This window comes from Diadema antillarum, unplaced genomic scaffold (genome assembly GCF_040938485.1).
Source record: "Diadema antillarum isolate AM-2024a unplaced genomic scaffold, OU_Dant_1.0 seq00000400_RagTag, whole genome shotgun sequence".
Classification (NCBI taxonomy): domain Eukaryota; kingdom Metazoa; phylum Echinodermata; class Echinoidea; order Diadematoida; family Diadematidae; genus Diadema; species Diadema antillarum.
The window spans coordinates 1,038,751-1,063,071 of NW_027271391.1; the positions used below are offsets into that span (position 1 = coordinate 1,038,751).

At 38.7% G+C, this 24,321-nt stretch overlaps 1 protein-coding gene across 1 annotated transcript in view; it reads right to left on the reverse strand.

Annotated features, from left to right (window-relative positions):
- Positions 1 to 1,266: 1,266 nt before the first annotated feature.
- LOC139732130 (GRAM domain-containing protein 4-like) overlaps positions 1,267 to 24,321 on the reverse strand; it is a 32,058-nt gene continuing 9,003 nt past the window's right edge. The window contains exons 5-17 of the mRNA XM_071643003.1: positions 22,261 to 22,340; positions 20,511 to 20,661; positions 20,084 to 20,109; positions 19,316 to 19,407; positions 18,582 to 18,673; positions 17,908 to 17,956; positions 15,716 to 15,834; positions 15,198 to 15,307; positions 9,474 to 9,628; positions 8,097 to 8,232; positions 6,317 to 6,404; positions 4,503 to 4,584; positions 1,267 to 3,599 (exon numbers count right to left, since the gene is read on the reverse strand). Of these exons, the coding sequence (XP_071499104.1) occupies positions 3,303 to 3,599; positions 4,503 to 4,584; positions 6,317 to 6,404; positions 8,097 to 8,232; positions 9,474 to 9,628; positions 15,198 to 15,307; positions 15,716 to 15,834; positions 17,908 to 17,956; positions 18,582 to 18,673; positions 19,316 to 19,407; positions 20,084 to 20,109; positions 20,511 to 20,661; positions 22,261 to 22,340 (1,477 nt within the window). The 3' untranslated portion in view covers positions 1,267 to 3,302. The remainder of the gene's footprint in view (positions 3,600 to 4,502; positions 4,585 to 6,316; positions 6,405 to 8,096; positions 8,233 to 9,473; positions 9,629 to 15,197; positions 15,308 to 15,715; positions 15,835 to 17,907; positions 17,957 to 18,581; positions 18,674 to 19,315; positions 19,408 to 20,083; positions 20,110 to 20,510; positions 20,662 to 22,260; positions 22,341 to 24,321) is intronic.

Sequence of the window (24,321 nt, forward strand, 5' to 3'; positions counted from 1 at the left end):
CAACTGATGGTCCCCATGCACCCACACAATGTGAGAAATGAAGCAACAAAATATTCAATGTGGCACAGGTATAGATAATCTCAAGCTGAACACATCCATGTTATGCATAATAATTAATTCTTTAATTATTGCATGTTTCAAATTCAATTTGCCATTGCAGTTTAGTTGAAATATTGTGAAATGTGATTTTTACGGCGTTAAGCGCCCCATTTGTATGTAAGTGGAATCAAAATGTACGTGTGACAATACACTAAGCTTTAGATGAGTCGAGGTCAATTCAGCTGGGAAATCACTTAACTCAAGCATAACAAAAGCTCTTGATTTTTCCTCTGCAGTCAAACTGCATATTTTTACTAAATCCGCGCAAGTCGACACATTTTTCTCGGTTCTCGAGAACTTCGACTTATCAAAGGTTAACTGTATAAGAAGAATTGTTACTCTGTATATATTCTGAAAATGGATGAGACAGTTCTTGATTGGCTCAATTTGTTATTTGTAATAAGTTTGCACATCGATGGACAGATTGACCGATTGAAGGTTTTCTAATGATACGCTGTCAGTGATATAGACAGTGAAAATGTGCTGAAATATATAATTGGCCAAAAAGATAAACATTTGTGTTATTGTGCTTATATACAAGTGAGTTGTACAGTAATATGGGATTAAGAACTGTTTAAATTCTAAACATGAATATTTACTATTTGCTTTAAACAACCCAGTTGTATAAGATTACTTTTAAACAACCCGGTTGTATAAAATGACTTTTAAACAACAGCTGTTTAGAGTTTTAAACAACTTTTTTTAAACAACTCAGTTGTATAAAATTACATTTAAACAACAGTTGTTTAGACTTTTAAACAACTTTTTTTAAACAACCCAGTTGTATAAAATGACTTTTAAACAACAGTTGTTTAAATTTTTAAACAACTTTTTTAAACAACCCAGTTGTTTAAATTTCTTTTAAACAACAGTTGTTTAGAATTTTTAAACAACAAAGGGTTAAAAGTTTAAACAACTACGTGTTGTTTAATTTTTAAACAACAGTTGAGCGATTCACCGGTTAACTTGTGGTTGTTTAAAATTTTAAACAACCTTGTTGATTTTTTTCTAACAGTGTAGAATTACTATTATTCATTGCATATAGTGATGTACCAGTAACTCCTCCTCCAATATAGTATATACACAAAAAGTTCTTTTTGTAAAGGTGATACAAGATGATGTATAAACATACAGCTCACAACAACAACTACACACAATCCATTCTTACCTGTCTTCATGCTATTATTACATTCATAAAATTGTTCCAGCAATTTCATCCTACACATTTGTAAACTGCAGTGTATTGTGTGACAGGTTTGGTTTTGGAACCTGTCCAAATTCCTCTTCAAAACAATTCCATTTACTTATATGAACAATCATTTTCTTGATCTCTTGCTTCACTTCTCTGCAATCTCCGACAGGGAGACGATATAAAGTGTATTCTCTTGATATAATTATTCGCTCTTATCTTCTTTTTTACAATTACTCGCTATACTGGGACAGATATAACATTGTATGACTCTGGGATGTTGAAATGATGCATTTCAGAAATAGTACAAATTTATCTACAGTAACAGGGATGACGGGACACATATATAACTCTGGGATGTTGAAATGATGCATTTCAGAGATAGTACAAAGTTATCTACAGTAACAGGGATGACATGAGTTGAAAAATGTTTGGTCACCACAGGGAAAGTCATTCAAGGCATTAAAAACCTGAAGTACTGCTGCAGAGGAATGATCTGAAATGTTGATTTGGAAGCAAAATCTCTAGCTACACATAAAAATTTGGTGGAGCATCGGCGGTATTCCAAGACGGGGTCGTGTGGGAGGCATATTGAAGAGTACATTCGCATCTCACAGAGTGAAAAATAAGTTGAAAACATAGGCTTTGCATTCTTTCAGCACCTGAACCTTAGTAAGCCAATCACAGAATTAAAACAGCACTTAAAAGTTCATTTGAATGTTTCATGATGTGACATTCTAATTCGATTTTCATGTGGCCAAAAGATGAAAAGAAAAACACACCGTACAACCAATTTTCCTCCCAATAACCTTGCCAATAACCTTGCCATGTCTTCTGCTGTACAAAAACATTTGCCCTACGAGACATGCTTCTTATTCAACTGCAAATGATATCCATGGATCTGAACATTTTATAGAAAATTACCAACTTGTTTATGTGGATAAAAACAAAACATAACAGCAGAAAACGTCCTGTGTGCGGGTTAATCTATGTAACAAATTTCTGCTTTTTAACTGCTTGGTCATGCCCATTTGTTGCTTGCAATGGCAAAAGTATAAGAGGCTTCTTGAATTAACTGTGTTCATGGCACGGAATACCTATATATGAGGCACTGTTTATTTCATGGTCATTGCACACCTAACAGTGACATCGCCTATTTTGGTATCATTGATTCTGGCACACAATGGTCTAGTGGATAAGGCTAAAGACTCTTATAAAAGAGGATCGCTGATTCAAACCCTTCCCAGCGTAAACACCCACATACAAGATATCTTACCCATGATGTCATTCTTCATCCAAGTGCATCAATGGTGACATGGAATTGTTGGTGTGCTAAACAATGTTAGAGCCATTTGGGAAGACAATATTTACATGCAGAAGGCTTCCCTGGGTAAATACGACCATAGCATATCAATTTTCCTATCAAAATTGTGACCTACTATGACCATGGATGTTCTTCATAAGACTACTGCAATGCTTGGTTGTTATGCTAGGTAATCTACAGCATTTACTTTCTACACTGACGGACAGCGACAAGTCCGAGGTGCCAGCATCATTCTAACAAAGAGATCTCTACATCAGAATCATGCCTATCTCGCATCACTTGCCAGCACCTATGGAGTCATGGCTGCCTCCAACTACTGTCCGGCTGTGGTCTCCCGACTTACCATTCACAATGCCCGCAGATACAAAAATAGAGGACCCATACCTAGGAGGTGCATGCTTTCACCACTCTTATTCCCACGCAGCTGGTTCAATCGCCTTTTTAATCTTCCTCCATGCTCTACCACGCACTTTGCCACTGGTATCTACATGAATTTGTATCTTCAACCTATGACTATGCAAGATTGCAGTTTCACCACAAGTTTGTGCCCAAGGCACTGGTATCTTTCCCTTTTCATGTTACATGCATGCTACTTCCTCAGTCTCTAAGACACACTGCTATCTTCTAATAGATTTCCAAGATGCCGTCCGGCCCTCTGTATTATCAGTTGCCCATCAAAACCTTGGTACCTCAAGATTCCTCTGAGGCACTGGCGGTACCGCTACCATCCTCCGGCGCTGCTGGCGGTGCAGCTTCCATGGTGCTGCTCCTGGATTCCCTGGTATCTACCTGTTCTCTCTGGCTCTGACTCTGGTTCTGGCTGTTCTGGTGTTGGAGGGCCAGCTTGGCCGCCTGCCAAGTCTGGCAGATCTTGTCATAGACGGCATCCCGGCCGAGAATGCCGCCGAACAGGATGGGTTTGTCGCTGGACGACAGGTGGATCTGGATGGACATGCCTGACCCCGGCATGAAGCCGAAGGGCTTGGCCTGTCATGAGGAAGACAAAAATTTATGATGGAAGGGACTATTTTTAGCAGGAATAATTGCTAACAGAGACTGTCACATTGTCGCTGCAAAGGTGTACGCTGGGATCGGGTGATGTCACGTTAAAAACCCTTTCACACACATCAGGTCTCTTTCTATGCTCACAGCCTAATTAAGATCGATGAGATTGTCATGATTTTTGTGTTCACAAAGATAACTAATCTGTCAAAGAGGTCTTTCAGATGCAACATATGCAAACATGAGCTCCTAAAGGCTCACACAAGTGCAATATGACATCACTCTACGAAATCAATCATATTTTGAGTGAACAGAAGTGCCACATGCCAAGATGAAATCTCATTCTTAACTTGGGTTTCAAATCTCATAAATCTTCATTTAAGTTCGTGACTAGGATTTTTCCACGGAAACCATCGTTATCCCTTTAACCCATTGAATACTAGTACTGAGTATACTCTGGCTGGTGTCTATGGAAAATTTGTGTTACAGCAACATCAGCTCGTCTTTAACGAGTTAACAGTTTGAGTCTGGATGAAGGGCACACACAGGTGTTGCCTCCAACGCAGTGTTTAGACATCCTTCATTTAAAAATGATCATGCCACACTAGTCACCTCTACTAGTCCTTACACCAGTTTAGTGGATAACTGACATTCTTTAATTTAGTTTCAGAAGTTGTGCAAGAGATGTGGTCTGATTGCTATGCATTGATAAAAGAGTGCATGTGTTCAATGATGTATGGCTGTGGTGGGGTTAGAACACATAGCACATTGTGGATATTAACATTCTGGAGAAGAGGTTGTGCTCCTCAGAATCTTACAATCTGCAAGTGTCTTGCTGTTGACGATGATGAAACTAAAGAACAAGCATATGTCAAGAAGCACACTCACCTTTTCAATCTTCTGAACATCCTTGAATGGAATCATCATGTTGCCCTCCTTTACCAGTCTGGATTTCTCAAAACACAGGAAGCTGATAAAAAAAAAGCAAACATGGTAGAAAAAAAAATGACGTCTGAAGATCTTATACTTATAACATACTTATAACAACAACAAAACATGATTGATCCTAGAGAACTGCATAATCAACTTGAATTAAAACACATTGGCCTACTCTGTGTCAGTCAGAAGCACATTTGGGCTGATGTCATGGTGCGGAAGTTCACACTCAAGATAAATGTGACCCGCTACAACAAAAGGATCCGAAAGTCGGGGGAGAACATTTTTCTGAAAATGGCATGACATTATTCCCTTACTCTTCTACTTTAATTGCATATATAGCACAATCCATAAAAGTACTCGGTTGCGGAGATATTGATGATTGTATAAGCGCATGTCAAGTGGTTGAGGAAATCAGAGTTTCAAGAAAAACGCCTTCAAAGTTTTCCTTCCGACGCTATCATGATCAAGGGGAGGCGAGACAGTTTTCACCGCTTGACATTAGAAGGCATGCTCCTAACGACCACCGCAATGTTCATTCAAGCTTAGCGTCAGCGGTGTACGCACGACCAATCACTAATCAGGATGCCACGCACTGACCAATAAGATCACTCCCTCGTTGCTAAGGGTGGAGTCTAGCTGCGGCGCCAAATCCAAGTCTTTGGACACGTTTCTGTTACGTTGAAAGTCGAAAATCATGGCCAAGAAAAAAGCTGATTTCTTGCCTTTCCTTTAATCCTTTAGCCTCGAAATTTCGGCAGATGATAGACAAAACATTAGACTACAAATTCATGTCAAAAACAGAAATCGGATTGTTTTGATCAATTTTGATGATGTGACTTCAAACTCGATTTTCTTGGCTCAGCCACCAGCGACTTTAGGATCCTTTTGTTGTAGCGGGTCACAAATAATAATTCTGACTGCTGCAACATGATAGAAAAAGAAATGACATTATGAACACCCACATTTTCTGTTCATTGCTTGCTTTCATAATAGATGCCAGTCTGATAATATGATGATGGTGAATTTCTCAACATGCCTATTATACTTGTACATCACTGCAGATAGAGGTGGGTCTGAATAATAAAACTATCCTGATAGGGTGAAAAGGACACTGACCTCAAGCCTGCCAGCAAATTATTACAAATAAGTCAACAATCCAACTGAATAAATGACTACTGCATGTGAATATCAAGTTACAGTGCTTCTGGAAGAGATTTTAATGGAGATAATCTGATACTCCTTGAGACCCCAATGATTTTACACCGTGGTAACTGACATAAATGTAGTCATAAATGTCATAAATTGACATAACATAAAAATGCACAATATAAACTTGAGTTTATCTCCTCATTTGCTTTTCATATCCATGTATGCATACAAAATACACACACACACACTGATACAATAAGGAGCTTTAGATTTTCATGATGCGGACGTTCAAAGGAAAAAAAGACCCGCGCAAGATCGCTTATCAAAATCAATCTTGCGTCGTCTGAGACTTCGCGATGGTTCTGGGCCATTTTAGCATCTGCTCAAATTCATGATGCAGGGAGCTACTTGATGCCACTATGACAAATGACTCATGAGGGCGCTATTTCACTTTGCATAGGCTGTGTTTTCATGAAATCTTAAGCTACTTTGAAGCACAACGCAGGGAGAGAGGGGAACGGTCTGCGTCGCAGATCTCTGGCTTGCTAATGACTCGGGTGAGCCAGGAAACTCCTCCAATGCTGACAAACTATTGAATTTCAAGGTATACGTACCTCTTGGTGAGATATAGTCTGCCATTCTTGAAGGCCCCTGCTCTGGTGTTCTTGGTGATTAGTGTACAGCGTTTCCCATCTTTCCACCCTGGTGAAGAGGAAGAATTAAAAAAAAAAAAAGAAAGATAAGAATTGCTTCACATTGTAACACAAGTTCAATGTGTATGACATGCAATTATTGGTTTCTGTGATGCAAATAACATCACTATGTATAACATTCTTTGAGCTAATGTCAAGATCATCGTGGACTGGGTTAATATCAAACAAGCACTTTAATAAATTTTGCATCTTACAGGACCTATCTGAGGTAACAGCTTCATCTTTTTTTCTTTTTTTTCCTTTTTTTCTTGGCTAATGGATTTATACTCACTGGCCAGAATGCAAAAAGGCAGTCTACGTGTAAATGTAGACCATAGTTTACCGGTAACTATTTAGGGCATGTGAATGCGCTCGACTCACTGCAGCTGCTGACAGAGGTCCAGTAATAAAAGCATCTCTTGGCAAATTACGCTCACTTTGCACATAACAGAGGACCACACACTATATTGAGACCATGGATTTGATCTGAGGAACCTTTGTGAATTCTGTCTGCAAGTGTTTGTAATGCATGATCATAATGAACTTCAGACACTAACCATAATGTTAAAAGAATAAAAAAGCAACAACTTTAGCCACTCCATGCTGCATTGACAAGTTTGTGTGTGATATTCTTTGAGTTAATGAAATCATTATTACTCTCTTTAGGATATGGGGGATTTCACAAAATTCTGAACTACAAAACATTAAAATGAATGAAAAGTGGCAACATTTTATGGTTCACTTATAATAACCCACTACAGATTCCTACAATTCCTGAACAAACACAATCAATTGAGGGGGTCAGTGCAATATAGTGCTAACCCACACAATAGTCATTTTGAGATAATCGCTGTTGAATGTTTGGAAAGTCCATACATTGTACATTAATAAAACATGAATGCATACATTTTTTACCATCTTATTGGTTGAATTCAAATATGATATTTTCACGGAGGTTAGAGTGAAAGATAAGGATTATGAAAATGCATGTAACTCAATTTTGGCAAAAGTTTGGGTTAGCACTTTATTGCACCGACCCCCTCAATTTCAAACTCTGCAATTACTAAATAGAAACAAATGATGTTACTCCATTTATTTCCTGTTTTGATGTAAAATCATACACTGATAGCATACAGGTAGTACAAAATTCTGCTTTAGGCCTATATCCTCATTGTACTTTAATGGCCTTCATGGTGTACTTTCACACCATTGGACCAAAGTATGGACTTGTCTAAACTTTCTGCTGCTATGAAGTTTTGTTTCATCTATTTCATTGTGTCTCATCTCATAAATGTCTCGTCTACTTTCATTTTGCTTCATTTGTAAATTCCAGCAACAACAACAAAAATGAATAAAAAATTGCAAGCTAGGGCAATGTGCATATGCTCATTATTACAGGGTTTCATGTGCCGAGGCACTTATGATAGTATAACTTGCCAAGCTATTCATGAGCATTCAGTTAATCCCTCCAAATGTATAGGACCTAATTGTAAGTTAAATAGCAATCTCATTGAGGTGTAGCAATCTGCCTCAGTCCAATGCAGGAAGGCCATAGTGACACAGAAGGGATTAGAAGCTTTGTGTAATCTCTATTCACTGGCAGTTACATTGTAGTTTCCAGACAGACACCTGTGCTAATCTGAAAAGAAGGCATAGTAAAGGGTAACAAAAAAAGGGGGGGGGGGTGGAAGTCTAGACTCACCCGGTAGTGGCTGCTCTGATTCAGGCAAGCTGAAGGACTGGCTAAAGGCTTTCCACCTCTTACTGGCTGGCCTGGAATCTAGGGACTCTTCCTCTGCCGCCCGGATGGTGATTCCTTCGATGTCAGGCACCAAGAACTACAAGGAAAGTATATAACATACTATTACTTGCACTGGGATTTAAAAAAGAAGAAAAAAAAAAGATATTGAGACTACTTGACTACAGCTGTAAAAGTGGAATTTTTACATACAAGCAGTGGAAATTTTTTGTGCATTTTGCTCATTATAAAAAAAAAAACACACAATTGTGTACATTTTTTTTAATTGCTTTGAATTTTTGTTACTTGTAGTTTTCTTCATGGTCGCTAGTCCTTTAGCCCGAGTGAATTTGCTGTCGTAAAGCAGACTTGTTACCTTTTTATACTGTAATTATTATGTGCTGCCAAAGCCCTTTTACTGCCACGGCAGCAGTGTGATCTTTCAAGTGCTCACTCAATTTTCACCACAATCCTCAAAAATGGAGAACACAGAAAATTTATTCTCTGTAGCTGAGCATGAATAATCAAATGTGTGAAAATTTTGACAGCTTTGACAGTAACTTCAATTTGAACATCAATTTCAACTGCTTCCTACAGTACTTGTGAAGCACAATTCACCACACAGCCCAAATAAACTTCTTTGAAAAGCAGCATGTGCATGTTGTTATCTATCAAGATGGTTGCCTCGTGTATGTATAAGATGTTGTAACATAATATGAAGTTCTACATAGGAAGGCATTCCTTCTTCATTACTGATGCTGAATGATCAAACTCAAGTTGGACTTGTACTGAACCAAGACAATGGCAGTGTCATAACATGACTACAACCCACATCAAGAAAGCCTTGCCTCACTTTTAACCCTTTAGCAACTGAAGATTCTGTACATAATGACCTATGGTTCCCTAGAAGGTACAGCAATACTGCTCTCATTTCAACAACTTTCTAAAAAATTTAAAATAGCTTACGGCATGTTTATTGTTGTCTATTATCAGATATGATTATTTGAAAGCCTATTAAGACTTTATCAAGAGAATGGTGTGTCACAGAAGTAACTCTGACATACTTTTGTTGACGTTCAACCTCTTTGAAATTACATAATTATGTATTCTATAGGAAAACCAAACAATGATAAAGCATAAAACTATTAACCAGTTGAGGACAGACTGATTTTGCTACAACATGCATTTCCCATTGACACCTGCCCGAGTCATACTCAGGACACATCTTCAACAGGTTAAAAAAAAAATAGACAGGCAGTTTTGGGCATTTTAGGGAGTAATAAGACAGCCGGTTTTGGGCAGTTCAGTTACTAATGGGTTAAGGAGGCTTCCTGAAGGTACCTGTTCTCTCTCCTCGTTAGCTAGCCTTTGCTCCAGCTCAGCGTTGGTGGGCACCTCCCGGAAGAGCTTCTCTTCAAAGCTGTACCGCGCCTTCAGACGTGGGTACCTCCGCAGCACCGGGTTTATGAGGAAGATCTTTACTCCCAGAAACAAACCTGAGAAAAGACCAGCCAGTTATTGATGACAAAAGATTAAAAATGTTCATACTCTTTTAATAGATCTCTTATTCCAGAGGATTTTTGTAACTCACAATTAAGCAATTTACACAACTGCAACTTACAACCATTCTGGTTCCAATGACAATAGCTGGACAATAACTGAGTACTCATGCCATTACTATGGTAACTGAATTCGTCATCTTTACTGCTTGCAAACTTCAGTATGAAACAAGCCCCTGGTAAGAGATTGGCTTAGATTTGAGCATAGTTCAAAGCAGTACATTGATTTTGATTTTTTTTAAAAACAAGTCCCTGAAATCAACCTGGTTTTGATAAAAACTTAGTCACAAGTAGTATAAAATCTATCTACACTATTACACTTTCTTGCAATAAATTAGCACTGGGAACATAAGAATATGTAAAATCTCACAGTAATGTGATGTTTACCTTTTGGTAAAGATTTGCAGAAAGAGTGAGGAAAATTTTTAGAGACCTGGAGATCATGCACATGATAGTAACCGTTTTAAAAATGAGCATCGCTTTATGAAAAAATGTCTGCCCAACAGAAGGGAAAATGATCAACAATAAAATTTGTAAAAACTCTTTTGTCTTCATTATTTACTAAACATTCTTCTACCACATACACATGACTGATGGTCACAAGTAGACTATGAATACTATGAATACTATGGCAAGCGTGACAAATGCATTTATTCTTTTCAAGAGCGATGATTAAATCATTTGTACTTTCAGGTCCCTGTGTCTCGTTCCCGTGGAGATGTTCTCCCAGATTGTGCTATTAACTTTAGGGGTTTCCAGATATGAGCAGTTTGATGGGCCTGGATAGCGAGCTGCTGCCTCGTCGAGAGATTTTTGGTCAAGTTTCTGTCTGTAATATAGCTGTGTGGGTATATAGCTACATAAGAATGCTTGCTGGAAGAAATGAGTCTTCACTCGACCAGAGTTGGGAGGATAACTGATCTGTTTATTGCAAGTCTCGGTGGTCAGTACAAATCTGAAGTACATGGAAAATACATTATCGTAATAAAATGTGGTTCGGTAGAAGTGAGGAATGTGTGAGGCTGGGTGTTTGACAGATGATAGCTTAGGGGCATTAGTTGGGCCATTAGTGGTCAGACGGTTGAAGGTTAGTCTGGACATTACATCTCTCCCTTGGTTTTTTTTTTTTTTTTTTTTTTTTTTTTTTTGATGATGATGCATGGATACACATGATGATGAATGAAGATGTAGAAAATGGAAATGAGAGAAGGAGTGTGCAGATTGAGACAAAGAGCAGGGAGTGCCACGTGTCAGAGCATCATGGACTGACCATGTGCTTTCTGGCATGTCTGGCGGGAATGTGTGGAGAAATGTGCACGAGGGTGTAGAATGGAAGAGAGAGACAGGTAGAGAGAGAGAAGCAAGAAATTGAGGTAAAGCGTCAGAGCGCAGTAGCTGGTGTAAATGACATGGGTGAAGGTGGAACGGCTACATGTAGCGGGAACACGAGCATGAGAAGCCGACGGAGATGAAGATGAAGATGAAATGGACAAAATGATTCTTCATATATTTACAGAAAACAAAATTCATATTAGCACAATTTGTGTGTTACATAATATATACATAATATATACACCAAAGGTATGAACTTTTTTTTTTTTGACATCTCTTCAAGCATTGGATCCCAATTTCATGTTTTGTATTCACTATCAAATTGTAATGATGTTTATGACTACAGACAAATTTTAGGTATCACTATTGAAAAACTTAAGAACAAGAAGTAGGAGATCGTGTTTTCATCAAAAGATCACAAATTTTCAAAGAGGGTAATTTTGTTTCCATAAAATGTCGAGATTCAAATCATGTTTTTCTTCTTTTAGAGTGTAAAATCATAATCCAATCATCAAAATTCAGTTTCCTACTGGACAGTGGGTGCTCATTGTGGATCCTGTCAATAACAAACGTGTTTAATACATAATCAACATAATCATCACATTTTTCCTTTTGTTTTCATACATGGTCTTGTGTTTGCATTTTGCAGGGTGTTAACAGGACTATATCCTGGTATATACAAATCACTTTCAGTTCAGTGTAACACGCATAACCAAATGTAATCATGTAAGGCAATGCAGTTTCATCAAATGTTGTTTAAATGTTGTCACATTATCACATATGTTATTTTCTCCTTTTCGCTTTGTTTTGCGCCAATCTCCAAAACGTGAATAAAATTAAATATGAGGCTAATTTGGTGAAGTTGCATGACCTGAGCATGAATCGCAGGATAATAAGAAAAAACATTCATTATACATTCATACCAAAAGATTGCATAATAGTTGAGGCGAGATATTAATTATTCAGAGCGAACATACTGAAACAGGAACGTGGAATATAATCAATATGATTATAACTGAGTCCAAAAGGTCCATTGAGTCCAGAGATCAAACATTCCATTGTATTTTTTTTTTTATTTTTTTTTTTTAGTGAGTGTTCATAATCATGGTCAAGTGTTCTTCGTTGTTCCGCTGAGGGTTTATAAACTGGAGTATTATTCACATCTTAATGATTCATGGGGCTGAACCGATTTACATGCATTAAATTGACTGGGGATCATGCATTAACTTAACTGGGCACTTGAAATCCATATCTATCGGGGGACCTACGGTCGCGTCTAGGATATCTGGGGGTGTCGGGATGGTGTTCGATGGGGTCGTTGTGAGTGTTGACGTCCCAGTCGTCGTCGTCGATTTCGCGATAGCGTTGGGCATAACGTGGGGGTTGGTACGCGACGAACGGCTTGAAATGTGCGATGTTCCGGGATATTTGCGATTTATCTTCACGCTCGGCTGTGATCTTGTCTCCTTTGATGTCGCGAATGATCAGCGGTTTTCGTTCATACGGAGAGTCTGCTTTTCCGCTATGTCGCGATCGCTTTACAAGCACATAGTCGCCAACGTGGAGATTGCGTTTAGTCGGCTTGAAATGTGCGATGTTCCGGGATATTTGCGAATTATCTTCACGCTCGGCTGTGATCTTGTCTCCTTTGATGTCGCGAATGATCAGCGGTTTTCGTTCATACGGAGAGTCTGCTTTTCCGCTATGTCGCGATCGCTTTACAAGCACATAGTCGCCAACGTGGAGATTGCGTTTAGTCGTGTGTCGACGTTTGTCGGCGTAGGCTTTCATCTTGCCTTTTAGAGCGGAGTCACGTTGCCGAACGTCCTTGTCATCCTGCCGGTGGATGACGGCGGGAAGTTTAACGCAAGGAGAGTATTTGGAGACGACATCGGTAGGCGGCACGCCTGTCGTGGAGTGAGGGGTATTTCGATGGTTCCGAAAAAAGTTGTTCAGCTCCATTTTCCAGTACGTATCCGTCGCTGCCGCGGTCTTTCTGTCATTGATTGACATCGCTTTCGGGATCGCGTTCGTGGTCACGAAGTTGACAAACTCTTCCGCGCTGCGTGCGGGGCGAGAAGCTATCGTTTCTGTTCGCGAATGGCGTGGCAGGTAGTGAACTGACGCGTGCATTTTGACTAGTCCGATGTCAACTGCTGTGTTGAAGCTACGTAGAACTGCGCTTCAATGAGTCGAGAGTCGTTGTCGACGACGCTTACGAATGAGCGAAATTTTCCCAGAATGGGCAGGGAGTCTGTCGATCCATAGGCAAAGAGTTTGATGTCAGTCCGATGGAGCTTACCAAGGCCGGTGAGTTTTTTGTAGTCGCATTCTCGGAGAACGTTGATACTCGAGCCGGTATCAACCGTCATCGTCAGAGGTTGGTTGTCGAGAAAAACTTCAGCTCGAGGAAGGCGATGGGTGAGGTGTAGCGCCTTAATATGGAAGCTCTCCTCGGGGCCATCGCTTTCGGTATAGGATGAACGCGAGTCAGGACTAGTTGACCTGAGGGTACGGCCTCGGGAGATGAGATGAGCACGATCACGGTTAGGAGAGGGGGACCGTGATTGAGTTGAGCTTCGATCTCTCCTTGATCGGGGCTTATGTCGAGATTGTGCTGTGTTTCGGCTACGGTGGTCGCTTCGTGAGGCCTGGGAGGAGCGTCCATAGTGAGGCTTGCCACCATCGCGATCTCGATGATGACGACGATGGGCCTTAGGACGGCTACTCGCACCATGCTCACGAGTTGCTGCCGGTGGCTTGCCTGCGAGGCGTGATCGGCACACGATAGCAAAGTGGTTACGCTTCTGGCAGTGTTTGCAGTTGTAGCCACGGGCCGGGCACGAGTCTCTCAATGAATGCTGCATGCCGCAGTTGGTGCACGATGACGAATTGGTCCTTCGAGGTTCGACGGCATTTGCCTGATTTTCACTGCTGGAGAGTGTCAGGTCTTTCAGGCCACTTTCGATTTCCCTTGCCTGTTGCTCCGTAGCCTCGTAAGTCCGGGCCAGAGTAAGTAATTTTTGAAGATCTAGGTCTGAGTCGCGAAGTGCCCGACGTCTGAGACTAGGATCGACGCAGCTGGAAATTATGTGCGACTTTATTTCTGAGTCAACGTTCGAGAATGAACACCGAGCCGCCAATGATCTTAGTCGGGCCGCGTAATTGTCCATTGACTCGTCGACGCGCTGCCTGGCCTGTCGAAAGCGAAAAACCTCGAAGTCGACGTTGACTGCGGGGTCGAAATGGGCCTTGAGTGCGGCTGTGATGTTGGCGTACGTTTCACGCTGTTCTTTTAGAGCAAGCTGTGGTCGAATGGACTTGACGTAAATTTCCTGGGTGGCTGGGCCGATGTGGTGTAGGAGGAGGGCTGTTTTCTTTGTTTCGGCTGTGATCTCAGCCGCAGCGAAGTAAAACTCGAGGCTTTGCTGCCAGATCGCCCACCGGGACGAGCATTCGACTGGGTCGGGGTCCGGGGAGAAGGGCGGGATCGAGGCGGGTAGTGCCATGCTGGAGTTGATCCTCGTCGCCAGTGTAATATAGCTGTGTGGGTATATAGCTACATAAGAATGCTTGCTGGAAGAAATGAGTCTTCACTCGACCAGAGTTGGGAGGATAACTGATCTGTTTATTGCAAGTCTCGGTGGTCAGTACAAATCTGAAGTACATGGAAAATACATTATCGTAATAAAATGTGGTTCGGTAGAAGTGAGAATGTGTGAGGCTGGGTGTTTGACAGATGATAGCTTAGGGGTATTAGTTGGGCCATTAGTGGTCAGACGGTTGAAGGTTAGTCTGGACATTACACTGTCCCATCATATAGACAATAGTGTCGGCGACATCCTCGTCGTGTGGTTCCCCTATCCCAGACAGGGAAGTGAATTTTTGTGCCATTCATGGGATCTTAAAATCTGGCCGTTTGTCTTTATCTGCCTCCTGCACATCCTAAAACAAGCTTCTAGAAATAACTAATGACGTGCGCTTTCTCCACAGAGCACTTGAACACTCCAAATCTGGCACAGTTGGGTACAGTTTGCTTTGGTTTGCTTTTGAGCACTCGAATACACCCTAAGAAAGAGAGGGGGAAAAGAGACAGACAGACAGAAAGACAGACAGACAGACAGACAGACAAATAGAGACTCACAGGGTTAAAGCTATCAAAGTGCAAACTCACCTAGAAAGAGAAGGAGCGATGACCCCGAGACAAACAGTGAAACAATGAAAGCTACTACCAGGTTTCTATACAGCTGCTTCGTGAGATCTTCATTGGTCCAATAGAGAAAACTGCATGAAATCAAAAGCAAAAACACAAACATAAAACATTGGTTAAATCTACAATTGTCATCACATGGTCTGTTTAGCTCAGAAGAGGCCAATCACAAATGACAGAATGTCCTTGATTGCTTGCTTTGTTTTTGTTTTTGTCGTGGATGTGTTGGTTTTTTTAAAATTTTGTTTTGTTTTGCTTTGTTTTGTTTTGTTTTTGCTGGACCATACTCAGAAATCACACCATTTTATAATCTCCACTCAATATTTCCAAACCACAAAAAGTATTTTTGACCTCTTCCTTTCTTTCATTATTATTCAGAGATGCGTCATAAATGTTTTGGGTTGTTGTTTTTTTCAGAAGTGTGCTGTTGAGAGTTGCATTGAAGTTCACACTATCATCGGCAAGAATTGAGCACAACTCACTTGCGAATCTTTTCCATTTGGTCAGCTAAGTGACCTAGGAGATTTTGCACTTTCCGGCTAACGTGGAGCACCAGCTGGAAACGATCCGACATAGACAGAGGGGGCCCTTCGTCCGGTGTCTGAGAATTTTAATACAAAAACACGACACATGTTTGTTTCTACAGATCTTCATCTACAAGATATCTCTTACAGGAATATGGGAATCTGAGTAAACAATCCCCCTAAAATCATAATAACTACATGAAAACTTTGTGATATGCAACATTCATTCAACAGCTAAATAAGAAAAAAAGTCCTTTAATGCAAATTGTCTACCATCTTCCTCAGCTGACTATTTCAGATTAAAAAAAAAAAAAACATTTGCAAGTACATGCAACTCTTCAAACTGGAAGCTAAAAAAAACCCCAAAAACAAAAACAGAAACAAGCTGAGGTACAGAGCATGTCTATGCAACTACCAGGGCATTTATGGACAAGGACGTAAACCAGCAGATTGGGGGGGGGGTCCTATGACTATCTACTTAATTTTTTTTTTAGCTCTTTTGTAAGTTACATGCCTTTATGCTAACAATGAAAATGAATATAAACAAAACAAATCAACATAAAACTTGAGGGATACGACCTTAAAGGGGAAGGCTAGTAACTGATCAGTGGGAATCAGTGGAAATGCTGGGAGATGATTGTTCCAATCCTTATGGGATTCATTCAAGAGTTCATTGTATATCTACTGCTGTGTGAAAATGATTTGCTTCAGAATGGTCTCATATTCAAGTAATGTGCAGTTTAATGCTTCCAGGTTAGCGTCCCTGGTCAGTGACGGAGCATTAATCTGCACATTACTTGAATATGAGACCGTTCTGAAGCAAATCATTTTCACACAACAATAGATATACAACGAACTCTTGAATGAATCCCATAAGGATTGGAACAATCATCTCCCAGCATTTCCACTGATTCCCACTGAACAGTTACTAGCCTTCCCCTTTAACCCTAACTAGGCCAGGCTATCATACAAGTGTGTAGGTACATTTGTAGATGAAAGAGCCGGAGGGGCCTCCCAGGCCCCCCCTTCCAGATCTCGGTCATCGACCGCCCGATTGCGATGGAAATTGGCACACACATTGCCTGTGATGTAATCTAAAAGACTGTGAAGTTGATTTAAAAAAAATAAAATATCATTTATGCTAAATTATGCTAATTTATGCATAATGATGCATGAAATCAGACTATTTGGTATAAATCACTAAATAAAGCTCAAAACAGGCAAATCTTTATGTAAATGTTCTTTTTAGTGCCCTTAGCAAATGTAAGAGAAAAAAAATTGTGCCATCAGAAAAATTTCTTAAGTATTTTATTGTTTTTTTGAATTTCTTATGTATTTCTGTTTTTCAACTTTTTGTTTTTCATTGTTTTTTCGATGAAATTTGTCCGTAACATTGTTCCGAACATAAAAATATCTTATTAATTTATTCTAATTATTAAAACCCAAAAATAATCATGCTTTTATGAAATTTGCCTGTAAGCACAGTTTGCATTGAAGTTGTACATGAATTCATGTTTTTGAGCAATTTTGGGTCTGACATGCATGTGCGTATTTGCGTGCAACTTCAGAACCGCGCACACCCCGGTATCGCAAATTTGGTGTCAAAAGATGTGGGAGACTTGAAAGAAAAAAGCTATGAAGCATCGCGGTGATAGCTTTTTGCAACGGCGATACATTGCGCGGAACGTCCCCCCCACCCCAGCCTAGTTAGGGTTAAGATACAAGAGAATGACAAGAAAGTGCTGATTTTATCATGTCTAGGTTCAATAGCGCTTCAGTCACAATTTATAATTCATTGACTATGGTTGCTGTAACTCTCTGTAAAGTTCCTTCCAGGCAAATTCCTTATAAGACACTGAATCAGTATTAAATGAGGCTAAAACGGCTGATTATAATTACACCTCCATTGCATGAAATATTGCAGTATGTGCTTGGCATACACATTACATACTCACACACACACTTACAGTACATAATGAATACAATTCAACTGTGTCATTTTAGCTGCAAGGAACAATTTTAAAAAAAAAGAATTTTATTCAAAAGGACATGTCAATCAATGTTATATTAAGTATATCATGTGCACCCACACACACACACACACAAATGGGTTCGTAAGCACCCATGAAGATAAACCGATTGCATCTTACCACTTCAACAAGATGATAGGGAAGCAGGGAGAACTGGATTATCCAGCCTCTGGAAAGAGAAAAGAAACAGAACCAACAGAATATGTTTGAGTGTAATTTCACCTGCAACTGACAGTCAGTGCAATACTTTTCAAATCGGACATCACTAGTCTATAACATTTTATTTTCACTGTGTAGCTGATTTTCTAATCATGCCAGTGAGCTGCTGTTCTAACTTGATGAGAATAGATTCAGTGTTAATGACTGCTACCTCAAAGTTAACTAAGACTGTTTCATGATGGCATATATTTCATGTACAACTTCAGATATAACTCAGTGCTGCTTTTGACACTGTTTGCTTTTAAATAAGTTTGCAAGTGGAAATCTAGCAAAACAACATTTCTCAAGTTATTAGCTGCAAATCCAAAATGGTCTCATAGTCTCAACAGCTGATTTAAATTATTCGGAGCATTTTTGTGCACGTATCCATTTTTTAAATATTTATGAGAAATTTAATTTTCAAACAGATATCATGGTAAAATCTATTAAGATTTCTATTGTATGACAGCTGGCAATACTAACAGTGCACAGTCTCTACTAGTAATATCCTTAATTCCCTGTCTGATGACCCAGATAACGCCTTACAGATTAGGACTGTCAACAATAAAGAAACATAAAAACACATTTTATCTCACCTGGAGATGAAGTAGGTTGTGGTCAGATACCATATCATGAGACCCAGCATCACTGTCGCACACCAGCCCCTCCACACTACATACATGTATAGCTATGAAGAAGAGATCAACAAACATATTAGAGGTGCAGCTCATAATATAAGGTTTACATATTGATAGACAAAGACATCTATACGTATTTCATGTTACATTCATAACCTGTCACCTTAATAACTATCAATTCTCTGCTTTCGATATCCTTCAGACTCTTTTCAAGGATGTAAACTGAACTTTGTCTTATTTTATATCCAGAACCTATCATAGTGACAGTACGGAAGTCATTCAAAAATAGTAGCAGTTTTGAGAAAATCAGCTTTGGTTTTAATATGCGATCAAGTCACAGGAAATTCAGCATTTAAACACATTGGGTCAATTAAAATGCAAATGTAACATGCTCTCCCCCCCCCCCCCCCCCCCCAAAAAAAAAAAAAAAACATGTCAAGCTTCAAGCAATCCTTCGACTTTAGAATTTGGGTTCCGATTTTCAAAAATCATGTGCTAAATGCAAACAATCTGTTCATAAGATCATTGTACGGCTTTGGTGAATGAAGTGAATGAACTCTGAGGATATAAGTTGCAAAAAAGAAAGTGGAAGAATACTTTAACACAGATTTATGCACTATGTCATCAAATGAGGCAAGGAAAAGCATTCCTCTATGTTTATTATTTGAAATGAATCATATGGGCAAACTCACTAAAAACACCAGGACTGTGCACGCTGGTGATTTCCAAGACACTGCAGCTGCCACGGCTCGACAGAAGAGTAGCCCGGGCTCGTAGCCAGCCTCTGCAACCCAATCACAAGCATGCATTAGAAGAACAGAACAAAACAAACACTGCCGCAACCTAAAGCTAGATGAATTTTATATCATGTACCTGACATAAGATGAATTTTATAACATGTATCAACATTTGTAACACCTCAAAACACATTGTGTCCAATATCGCCAACCCAGGGATTGAGATAGCACTCTACATCTACAAAGCTGAGAAGTGTTCTGGCTGTTTTTCTGTACATCATGCATTCACGATGAAGATAATGCTCATTTAAACAACAAAATTTATCATATCACACAATCTTAAAAATTCCAGACCCATCTGATGAGCATGTACAATGATACAGCATACATATAAACTTTCATCACTTACTAGTATTTCCCTTTGATATAACTTAAAGTTCAAGTTAAGAAATAAAAAATAACAAAATGATGGAGGTTACTTTTGTTAAATTTCATGAAACTTTGTTATATTGGGTTCAATACAGTAAATGCACATATCTGACAATTGATATCAATATTTCTATCATGGATAGTACTGTTGGCTCTTCATATTTAATCAATTATTTCAAAAGCATTAAAATCATTACACTACATTTGATAAGTTATACTATACAGTATCTGATTGAATTGAAATGATAAGTTAAAGATAGAAATAGCAGATTTCTATTTAGGTTTGCCACTTACTGAATCTCTTCAGGTTTTCTTTAAGCCTGCAAGAAAGGCACAAGAATAAATACTTCGTGAGAATGCAGTTTACAATCATACTCAGCACGTTATTGAAATATATCAGTGTTCCATGCTTCCAATTTCAGTGTTATTTGAAAACACATGTTAAATATTTATATATGTGACATACCACTCGCTTGTAAACAAATAAGCAACATCTAAAACATATTTTAAAGAATGGTATATTTCGTTCATTTTGATTCTTATATTCCACTTCACCTTAATAGAAAGTTTACCTCTTCTATGCTTGTGTCTGATTCATGTCATCATAATTTTGCCACTTTCTATGAAAGATATCTATACAGATCAATTAGATACATTTAAATAGATAAAAATCAATATTGTTGTTGTTGTTTTTGTTGTTGTCGTTGATTTTTTTACTCACTTCTTGACAGTCAGCTCATCTCCCCCGGCAACAGGCTCCGGTTCCGCTTCATCAGCCTCCTCCGTCATGTCGCTTATCACAGACCAGACTCTCTCCATCACGTAATTCTGAATCTTCTCCCATCTAGTTGGTGGAGGACTGTCAAAGCCGTCTGTAGAGGGCGTACATCATAACGAATGCAGGTACAATTGTTACACTTTAAAGGCATTTGTTACTATTAGCAGATAAAACAAAAACACAGCTGTAGTGATTCAAAATAGTTCTAAAATGTGAGTTAGGGGTGGAAACAACCAATGTAAAAATCTGAATCAGTATAATCAATGTTGAGTATTGTTAAATACACAAAATGTGAACAATAGTTACTAGTATAATAAAAATGTTTCTAGACTAAACCGTCAGCAGTTACTGTTTATGGATAAAAATAATGATATCTCCTTGTATTTGGGGCTTTATCACAAATTTTTTATGTGGTAGGATGTTTTGTGATACAACTGTCCTACACATATGTATCTAATGTGACATCTCAAACATTTTTTAAATCACTGCTCCCAATAGTAAACAGTGCCTTTGATATAAGATACATGCCCATATCTCCAGATGTTAGTCCTTTAGACAATCATCTAGACACTATTAAAGCCTTCAGAGACTAATCTTTCCCATTTCACATCTGAAAACTGATCTTACATGTCACCCTCAAACAGTCTCTACCAAGATTCTTGTATTCCGGTCAGACTTTGAATAGGATACACTAGGCTCATTGAGATCATTGGTATAATGCTCCAAATTTCCATCTAGAGGAAAATATTTATCCTTGAAGATGCAACTACACAAATTGTACCTGACTATCTGCCCTTATCAATGTATTTGATAAACTAATTTCCTTCCACTTTGGAAGAGGAACATGAAAGACAAAGTACTTTTCCATTTTGGTTGCTTTCCTTGTGCTTCTCCTTGTAGACTTACTTGAAATTTAATAAACATTGAAATCTTTATGAATTAATAATTTGTTTAGTTTTGGAAAGAATGTTAAAAAAATTGACAACTTTTTAATCCTAGATGATTTTCTTCTGACAAATGGCACATTTTGGAATAAAAAAAGATACCAGGCACTCAAATACCATGGCTATTGACCCTATTCAGAGTCATTGACTGAATGAAGCAACAATTTTCATGACCACTCAGCATAAGTGTATAGTATATGCAATGCAGTCTTCAACGAGTCATTTTATGGCACTTTGTCTGGGTGCGGCATATCTCGGAAGCCCCATTATACATGTAGTGTAGATTTATCAATGGATCTACATGCTGCATAATTTATCACTCTCGACAACTTCCCTGCACAGCTTGTCTGCAAAGCAATTATGTTTCCAGAAATAAACATGAGCTCTTTATTCTCATTACTAACAATTCAAGTCCTGTCATTTTAAACAAGAAATGACAGACTGCTGGTATCCACAGCTGGATGACATTATCTATTACAGATTGAAATGATTCTGATTCAGTTTGAGACACATCCCAACACACATACACACACATACACACACATACACACACATACACGCCCTAAACCATTAAGGATACTTCATGACCAAGACATAAAGGAATCTGGGGAGAGAAAAGTGTGCCAAAAAAACAAAATTGTGATTGTGTATCAACAAATCTTTTACGATGTATTGTTTCAATTCAAATTCATCTTGAAATATTTCTAAGAAACACTTCATAATTTTAAGGATTTTTTCAGGATACAAACCAAAGAGAGATGATTCATCACAGAGTGTGGTAGTGGGTGCATTCACCTCCTCAGCGTCTCCAGAAATCTGGTGCGTCATTCTGAGAAGCAGACAAATTCATACAATACAAATTATAGACTGTACAACTGTGATAAGGGAACTTGTTACAATATACAGTTTTGACCTCTTTATTGGGATTACTCAAGTCCTTATGCTTCAAATACTGTATACGCTGAATATTTCGCGAGGTTTTTATTTCCGCAAGTTTCGCGAGTCAGGTGCTATTCACGAAATTAAAGACACGCGAAAATATTGACTCGAACCCGATGTGAATGAGACGTACGCGTGAACTTTAACTCTTCTCCGTTCAGTACAGGACTCCACAATCACAAATTTAACCACTTGCGAAATTGTCGGGAATTCCCGATTCGCGGAAATTTAGACTCGCGAAATATATGGCGCATACAATAATGCATTGTACATGAACCTCATTGCAATTTACAGTCACCACCTCTTTATGGGGACTATTCAGGAGAGAGACCTTTGTCCAAAGTATCAAAGCAGCTGTCCTCATTAAGAGGTGATAAGTGAGACACATTGTATGAAGGCATTCAAATCCGGCATGAAGTTTAACATATGGAATACATATTACATCATAACTTTTTGGAAATACATATGCATTGTTCATATGCATTGTTCAGCAATAACCCTCATCAGTGTTTTCATTTGTGACCCTGCACCTCAAAACAAACATAAAGTCGCCAGACATGAATTTTTAGTTAAGACCATATTCTGAAAGAGCAGACTTTAAGCTTTAAAATGATGTATAACTCAAATCAAATGGACTCTCCTAACCTATCTAAATATTGGAAAGAAAGCACAAACTCAGGAAAAGTGTGAACTGAGAAAAGAGGCTCTAAAGTACAGTGTCTATTCAAGCGCTTAATCTTTACCAAACCGTGCTGGCTGTGCGATGAATGGGACAAAAAACAGGAAGTAAACCACCAGAATAACAACAATGAAGGGATTATCAGATTAAACTAAAATTAAGCATGCCTCATTAACACATTCTGTCCATAATTAATAACAACTTTCAAAGCAGTAGCACTATCCTTTCAAAAGTTATTAGAGTTGAAAGTGAAGAGTGTGGACAAGGTTTTTCAGAAATGAAAAAGGGATTCTAAAGACACGCCTAATCACACTATTCTACCAAAAATGTTCGAGATAAACTGCTAAAAAACACACACTTTCCTGCCCGTTTTATGATACCAAATTTTAGCATAATGTAAAAGAAGACCCGCTCTTTCAGAAAATATGAAAAAGTCAAGTTGGGCTAGGTTGACCCATTTCACTCATTTTCAGTCCTCACGCAAAATCAGTGTGTGCGACTTTATGTTCGTTTTGAGGTGCATGGTCACATTTATCAAAGTCCTAAATCAATGGGGGCGGCTGTACAAGCTTTGCAACTTTCCTCAGAAAGGGTGCAGAGATAGCAAAACTTTTTTGGCACACTGCATCAAATTGCAACGTATCATACCACAAGGTAAAAACCGGTGTAATTTCTCTCTATGGAAATTCAAAAAATGAATCCCACAAGAGATGAGGCATACCATGGCCACACCAGACTACAACATTACCGGTATATGTAAACCAGGGGCCATATAACATGTGTATCGTACATACAAATTATTTATTTATTTATCTTATTTATCTATTATTATTACTATTATTATCTATTTATTGTATTTATTTATTTATTTGATTTATTTATTATAAATATCCTAAATAAATAAATAAATATATATATATATATATATATATATATATATATATATATATATATATATTTATTTATTTATTTATCTTTTATTTATTTATTTATTTATTTTTTTTTTTGGGGGGGGGGAGGTTCTGTCTAATGGACCAAACCTTCACCCTCTCCCCCCCCCCTCCCCCCCCCCCCCCCCCCCCCCCCCCCCCCCCCCCCCCCGCCACCTGTATTACATTATTCTACTTGGAGGAGCTTCATACAAGATGGTGCTTAAGATTCCAGATGACGCAATGTCCGGATATGAAGTGTA